This window comes from Heloderma suspectum, chromosome 4 (assembly GCF_057233095.1).
Source record: "Heloderma suspectum isolate Gila_16-S chromosome 4, 16-S_ref, whole genome shotgun sequence".
NCBI lineage: Eukaryota > Metazoa > Chordata > Lepidosauria > Squamata > Helodermatidae > Heloderma > Heloderma suspectum.
In genome coordinates this window covers 102,204,877-102,212,678 of record NC_139461.1, presented here as the reverse complement: position 1 = coordinate 102,212,678, position 7,802 = coordinate 102,204,877, and the positions used below count along the sequence as shown (strand labels likewise).

Sequence of the window (7,802 nt, the reverse complement as noted above, 5' to 3'; positions counted from 1 at the left end):
GCTAAAATATGCTGGCATTTTGACCTCGCCCCTTTTGCCTTCAGCCCTGCCCACCACTGGAATGGGCTCCCAAGAGCTTCTCCAAAATGTAATTCAGCCTTTGAGTTAAAAGAGGGTAAACATCCCTGCTGTACATAGCTGGAGCTATAAATAACAGCAACAACAACAACTAATTAAGAACATAAGAAGACCCCTGCTGGACCAGACCAAGGGTCCATCTAGTCCAGCATTCTGTTCACACGGTGGCCAACCAGCTGCCGACCAGGAACCCACAAGCAGGGCAGGAGCGCAACTGCACCCTCCCACCCATGTTCCCCAGCAACTGGTGTACATAGGCACACTGCCTCTGGTACTGGAGGTGGCACATAGCCATCAAGACTAGTAGCCATTGATAACCTCCTCCAGGAATTTGTCCAACCCCCTTTTAAAGCCATCCAAATTGGTGGCCATCACTGCATCCTGTGGTAGCAAGTTCCATAGTTCAACCATACAATAGTTAAACCAATTAATTGGTGTATCCAATTAATTGTCCTGCATTAATCTCATATATTTCCAGGGTTGTTCTTCAGAGTGCCCCCAGCTGTCAAAGCATATTGAGCACTGAGGCAGCTGGAGAATTATAACCTGAGATGTTTGCTATTTTTCTCAATGTGAATTTTTAAGGGCCAACAACTCTGGCCAAGGCAGCTGGTGAGTCTGGCAAGACCTCTTACTAGAGAGTTCCCTTCATGGGGCTCCTTCTCTGTCAAGAGGTCATAGTTACTTTTCCTTTTCCCTGACTGTGGGAGCCGTACCATCGCTCAGTAGGACTCCATGGTCTGCTCTCTCTCCTTGCAGGTGAGAAGGATGAGTGCTTATGCTGACATCTGTGCATCCAGGCAGGCCCAGCAGGGGACCACAGAGGGGGGTTACCAGCGCTACGGAGTTCGCTCTTACCTTCATCAGTTTTATGAGGACTGCACGGCGTCCATTTGGGAGTGTGACGACGATTTTCAGATCCAGAGATCGCCCAGCAGGTGGAGCTCTGCATTCTGGAAGGTACACAGCCACCCAAGGGTTTGCTCTGCAGCCGGTCTGCACGGTTGCAATCCACAAGCCCAGATGCAGCCCGTTCACCCTATAAGCCTTCCGATTGCTTGACAGGCCACCCCCTCCCCATTCTTTTTGCCGTCCCAGGCAGGCAGCAAAACAGGACATTTCCTGGTGGTGGTGGTGGTGGAGATTTGCACTATGCTTGCGATATTAGGAGGAGGACGAGGATGAGGACGACTCTGGAATGTTGGAATGTTAAAAACAAACAGGGCAGTTTTTCAAAACAAATCTCAGGAAAAAAGCAATCCAGATTGTTCAGAGCGAATTCACCCAAGCTGCCACTCATTGCCTTTCCAGTGTCAGGAACGCCTTCGCGGCCTCTCTCAGTAGATTCCAATAGCCAACTCAAGACACAGATGAAAGGGAATTCTTTTCAAAGCTTTAATCCCATTACAACTTAACAACTCTTTCAGATGCTAATCACCAGCGGCTAAAGCAAGGAACAGCAGCATGGACTAAGCTTCAGGCAGGCAGTTGATCCCCGTTTGAAAGAGAGTCACTTGAAGACCCAGAACTTACGGGCTAGGGAGAGATCCTCCCTCTCTCCCTTGGGTCCATGGGAGGCAGCCGTTGCTTGCGCACCGAACGGGCACTACGCTCCTTTCCGCGCCCTCCATCGCTCGTTGCTCTTTGCGTCTGCGTTGAGCATCTAAGAAGCCCCCCTCCCGCACTCCTGGGTCACTAACTATCTCTGGAATGCCAGCAGGAGGAATCTCTGCCAGGTGCTGAGCCTGTGAGGGATGAGCTGGCTCCACTCCCACAGATGGCTGTTCCTCCTCAGAATCAGAACTGCTCTGGGGCTCTCTGGGCTCAGTTTCCACCCTGACATCCAGGATGTATCCCAACCTAATTTTAAAACAAACAAAATGGAAGGCCACGTTTTGAAACGTGAAAAATTTATCTCTGTCATGACATATAGCAGGGGTGGGCAAGATGTGGCCCTCCAGATGTTGCTGGACTGCAACTCCATCATCCCTCACCATTGGCTATGCTGGTGAGGGGCTGATGGGAGTTGCAGTCCAACAACATCTGGAGGGCCACAAGTTGCTGCTATGAAAGAGAATCATACAATTTTATCAGGTTATAGTATTACAGGGTTATGGAAAGAATCTCCCCTACCCCCGCCAAAGCAACTTAATTTGATTTCCTTGGTATTCTTTGATGTGAATATTTGAAACAAAATGAAAAGGTAAGGTTGTGTCCAGCATACCTCAAGTACCTTAAGCTACTGCCTATGCTAAGCTGTTCGGGTGCACTGATTTTCATGGGGCTTAGGAATATGTCACTATGCACTGGGCTGCATAACAAACTTTGTCTTAACAATTCTTGTAACAACCTATGGCAGAGCATCCCACATTTTATAGCTAGAGAACTAAGGGCTAAACTACAGGCTACTTTAAAAGCATAGCGTGTGGGTGATCCAAACCTTTTGTTTTTCATTAGTGCCAATGGGCAGGGGGGTCTTTCTTTCTTCAGGGAAGATTTAGGGGGGAAAGCAGCTGGGTGGGAAGGTTTAACCCCCACACACATGTGGTGGTGGTGATCTGGACCAGGAGCCCGTACACTTAACACTAAAGTAAAACAAAAAGTTAGGATCACCCACATGCTACATATTTCACATGGCATGTAGTTTAGCTCTGAGACTACCCAACAACTTTGTGCAACAGTTTGAATGTAGGTCCTCTGAATTAGGCTGCCAGCCTATACACACTTCCCGGAGAGTAAGTCTTGTTGAACTCAGTAGGGCTTACTTCTGAGTACAGCATTGTACTGTTAAACTTGTGTCAGAGTAAGAGAGGATCAAGTTATTAGAAAGGTTTCTGGTTCTCAGGAAGGAAGACATATCTTCTTGACACTGAATTTTAAAACTTAAAAGTTTAACACTTGCATCAGGAAAAATTAATATCATGAGAAGTAAAGTAGGTGGGTCAAATATCTGCCATTTTAAAATCTCTCCATTTGGTAGATCAGACACCCTATTCTAAGGGTCACAGGAGACAGTTAACAGAAATTTATAGACAATGCCAATTGTCCTCCCCTCTCCTCACAGTTATGTTTCAGACCTTATTCCTCAGGAACCCTTATCTCTGCCCAGTTCACTGGTTCTGTACACTGAGTGGTCGATGTAATAAAAAATAATTGCTATAGTCACTGTGTGGAAAAGAAAATAACTGCAACAAATGGTTTTGAGTTACAGTGCTTTGTTGCATTTTAATCTTTAATATATCAAAGAGAAGACTATTGAATCTTACTGTGAATCTTGCAACCCTCACTTGCATACGTGTACACGCAGTCAGAGAGAGAGAGAGAGAGAGAGAGAGAGAGCGCAATTTGAAGCAATGTCCTTGGCTGGCATTTTATTACATGCTCATCCCCCTCTAGGTTGAAATCTACAGATCTGCGATCTCTGGTCATACACGCTTTCTCTTTATGCACATATCCCTGCAGAATCATCATCGCTGTTGTACCCATCAACTACTTGTTGGTACAGTTAACACTGTGAAAATCATCTGTCTACTCAAATATTACATGCTGGAAGCCTTAAGGGACTTGCAACATTGCATATTTCATAGGAGTGATGACAGATGTCAGTGACATGTCTGATATATTTAATGGCAAAGACTAAAATAATGAAACAACCTTGCTGATTTCTGAAACCTCTTTGTTTTCTAGGTCGGACTCATCTTGGGGACAGTGTTTATGCTCACAGGGATAATAGTTCTTGTAGTAGGTTTTCTTGTACCCCTCAAAATTGAAGCCCTTGGAGCAGAAGATTTTGTGGTGGTGGATATACATGCTGTTCAGTTTAACAGAGCACTTGACATATGCAAGTTGGCAGGAGCAATATTATTTTGTATTGGAGGGACCACAATGGCAGCCTGCTTGCTCATGTCTGCATTTGCTAAAAGCTATTCCAAAGAGGAGAGGTATCTGCAGCAGAAATTTAAGGAGAGAATAGCAGACATAAAAGCCCATGTGCACCCAGTCACAAAAGCTCCAGCGCCTGGAGAATCCAAGATACCCATTACGTTGTCCAAAGTTCAAAACGTCCAGCCATTATCTGAAACCTGATGTTTTCTCCTTTCTAACTTACCCATCTTGTGAATTTGAAAAGCTCAGCTTTGGCTAGCATATGAATCTGGGTTTGCAATGCAGCATCCCTGCACTCTACGCCCAGTAGGAAAAGGAGCAGATTGAGAAACTAGTCTGGTAAGAATACAGGAGTGGCAAGAAGATGAAGGCTCAGCCATTAGTGGTTTGAATAAAGCATTTGCGTAGGAGTTGTGATTTCCCCCCAAAGGCACGTTGAATTATTTTGCAAAACATCTTGAAAAACACTGTTTAATTTCTCTCCCCACCCACCCACTTTATTGTCTCACTCCCACCCACCCCAGCTTCATTGTCACACATCTTCTTATGTCTAGATAATGGACATATTTATACCTGTTTTACTGTAGACAGCTTAAGTTATGCTCCATTCAGAAACAACAGCCAAAGTCAAGCAAAGCTGTGTCACAGAGTACCATGGAAGCAGCAGGAGATTTCTCTGACATTTCCACCATACCTGTGGGCACTGCTGGAGAGGAAGGCTTCACTGTCAGTGGAAAGACAGCTTATCAGCAGCACAAGCTGCTGTGGTGGAAACCTAAAAGAAATTGTGTCCTGCACATGGTTCTTTTCCACATGCAAACAGAGCTTTATTGGAGTGCAGCCAATGCCCTCACCTCTGTTTGTTTTTAATATAAATGGCAGATAGTCAACTTGGCAATCTATGCTTTTCCGCTCCCATTATAAAATAGTTACATCCAGCTGCACTTCGTAAAGAAATTCATTATTCCTTGTCATCCGAAAACCACAGGAAAACTCCCATTGGATTCTAAGAATTCCACGCATTCCTGAAGCGACCTAACTGGCTGAGCATATTATTCCCCAATCACCAGAAGATATTGTTCTCAGTATTATTCTGTGATGAAAAATGACCTGTCCTGAACTCCACATTTAACCCCTCGGCCCACACAGCCTTATTTTCTGTTTAGATTCTGAGTTTTATTAGTAGTGGGATGTGCAATTTTGAAAGGTGTCAATTTTGTTTTTGAAAGGAAATGAATACCAGGTTACTCCAGCTGCAGATCACCAGACCTCACTAGAAAAAAAAATGACATGCATTGTTTTGCCAGACGGGTCGTGTATTTGCATTAGTGCAAGATAAAGACAATTAAAACCCAGTCCTGTGCCTCATGGATACTGTGACGTGAACATAGAGTGCTGTTGAAGTATACATAAGGCTCTGGGCCAGATTCAGGATCTTCCTTTCACTTCCATGGAGGAAGCAACTGTACATGGAGAGAGAGAGAGAGAAAGAGGGAGAGAAAGAGAGAGAAAAAAATATGCATAGATCTGCTCCCATCATTGCAGAAGTAATCAGAGCCCCCATACACACAACACATTTCTGGCTGGGAAATGTATATATCAGGTGGGTAACACATGACCCACAACCACACACCCTCTGCCCTCTAGCAGTAGTGACAAAAACTTGGTGGCTTGCTACCAGATTTCACCAGCAAACACTGATGGAGGTTTAAGAGGGACAAATTTAGCTTGAAACAAGAGCTAAATTTGCCCTTTTTAGGCATCTGTCACAGTTGGCCACCAAAATGAAGAACATAAGAAGAGCCATGCTGGATCAGACCATGGGTCCATCTAGTCCAGCATTCTGTTCACACAGTGACCAACCAGCTGTAGACCAGGAAACCACAAGTAGGACATGAATGTAGCACCCTCCCACCCATGTTCCCCAGGAACTGGTATACATAGGTATCCCGCCTCTGGTACTGGAGTAGTACCAGAGTCGGGAAACCCACAAGCAGGGCAGGAGCGCAACTGCACCCTCCCACCCATGTTCCCCAGCAACTGGTGTACATAGGCACACTGCCTCTGGTACTGGAGTAGTACATAGCCCTCAAGCCTAGTAGCCATTGATAGACTTCTCTAGGAATTTGTCTAACCCCCTTTTAAAGCCATCCAAGTTGGTGACCATCACTACAACTTGTGGTAGCGAATTCCATAGTTTAACTGTGCACTGTGTGAAGAAAATTCTGCATCAGATCACTGGTATTTTTGGAGGTGCCGCAGCAGGAGCGCAGCCCACAGTGGGGTCAAGGTGTGGAGAGTGGCCCCCGGACCACCCAAACGTGCCCACCCCTGATAGATATCTACAAGACATGTCTCCCAATGTTCTTGCTCAGCTCCCATTAATTTCAGTAGGACAGCTGCAGGGAAAGTTCTAGGTGGATCATACCCATTTTTAAACCTGAGATATTCTTCCTTCCTTAAACCTGATTGCCCGACCTTGAAAGAAACTATGTTACACTTCTATTTTTCTAGGTAATAGAAAAGGTTTATCCTGAATCAGAGTACAGCTGTGTAAATGCTTACCTACAGATTTGTCTTTTCACTAAAGGTATGAATCATCTTTGTCTCAAAAGACACAATTATTCTCATCCCTTTAATCTATGGATCTAAAACAAAACTGTGTAAAAAGATGTGAACTTTGTATTCTTTGACAATATGTGCCTACCCTAGTTCTGTCGATTTTTTTTTTGAATGGATTAAATAAAACCGTTAAGAACTGGATTTGTTGATGGAAACATTTTTTTTTCTTCAAAGTATCAAGCATTCACTATGAGCTGAATATTGACATGGATGTCCGCACATTTGGGGGGGAGGGGGAGCTGCAGTGGTATGTGACTGAAGAAATACATGTGCATAACACATGCCACTACAACACACCTGGGCATTTTCCTTATGCATGTGCTTTGAGTCATGTCCCATGGTATTTAGAAGCCTAACATGGAGTAGCAGAAAATCCTAGGAATTTGACACCATTAATGTAGAAGTGTGTTCTAGAAGAAGCACCATGACCTCCCCCCCCCACACCCCCATTCCAAAAGACCATTTGTGCAGTTCAAAATTCAAATAACGTTTGTATTACTTGAATTTTAAACTGCACAAATGGTCTTTTGGAATTCTACATTTTTATTCCTGGAGCTGCAGATTTTATATCTGGTTGCACGTATAAAAAAATCTAATAGTGTCAGAGAAGAGGTCCACCATATCTGATACCACTGGTGACTGAGGAGTGACAAGGCCCAGGCACCAGATCGAGCAAGATAGATAGATAGACCTGGCCTCTAAGAAATGTGTATACTAGGTCCCTGTTGTTGTTGTTCAGTCGTTCAGTTGTGTCCGACTCTTCGTGACCCCATGGACCATAGCACGCCAGGCCTTCCTGTCCTGCGCTCTCTCCCGGAGCGTGCTCAAGTTCATATTCATTGCATCCGTGATGCTATCTAGCCATCTCATCCTCTGCCGTCCCCTTCTCCTTTTGCCTTCAGTCTTTCCCAGCATCAGGGTCTTTTCCAGGGAGTTTTCTCTTCGCATTAGGTGGCCAAAATATTGGAGCTTCAGCTTCAGTATCTGTCCTTCCAATGAGCAGTCAGGGTTGATTTCCTTTAGGATGGACTGATTTGTCCTCCTTGAAGTCCAGGGGACTCGTAAGAGTCTTCTCCAGCACCACAGTTCGAAAGCATCAATTCTTCGGCGCTCAGCCTTCCTTATAGTCCAGCTCTCACAGCCATACATTACTACTGGGAAAACCATAGCTTTGATTAGACGGACCTTTGTCGGCAAGGTGATGTCTCTGCTTCTTA

General features: G+C 44.8%; 1 protein-coding gene across 1 annotated transcript; it reads left to right on the top strand.

Moving 5' to 3' along the window:
• The first annotated feature begins 843 nt into the window (after nt 1–843).
• On the top strand, nt 844–6,719 carry NRSN1 (neurensin 1). Its single transcript, XM_084848117.1, has 2 exons — nt 844–1,038; nt 3,766–6,719. The coding sequence occupies exons 1-2, from the start codon at nt 847–849 to the stop codon at nt 4,162–4,164; spliced, it is 591 nt and encodes a 196-aa protein (XP_084704243.1). The 5' UTR covers nt 844–846; the 3' UTR covers nt 4,165–6,719.
• Nucleotides 6,720–7,802: the final 1,083 nt, after the last annotated feature.

Excerpts from the sequence above, each read along its gene's own strand:
- NRSN1 (XM_084848117.1), top strand. The coding sequence starts at position 847 with ATGAGTGCTTATGCTGACATCTGTGCATCCAGGCAGGCCCAGCAGGGG. Across the intron at positions 1,039-3,765 it reads GGAGCTCTGCATTCTGGAAG|GTCGGACTCATCTTGGGGAC; the intron begins GTACACAGCCAC and ends TTTGTTTTCTAG.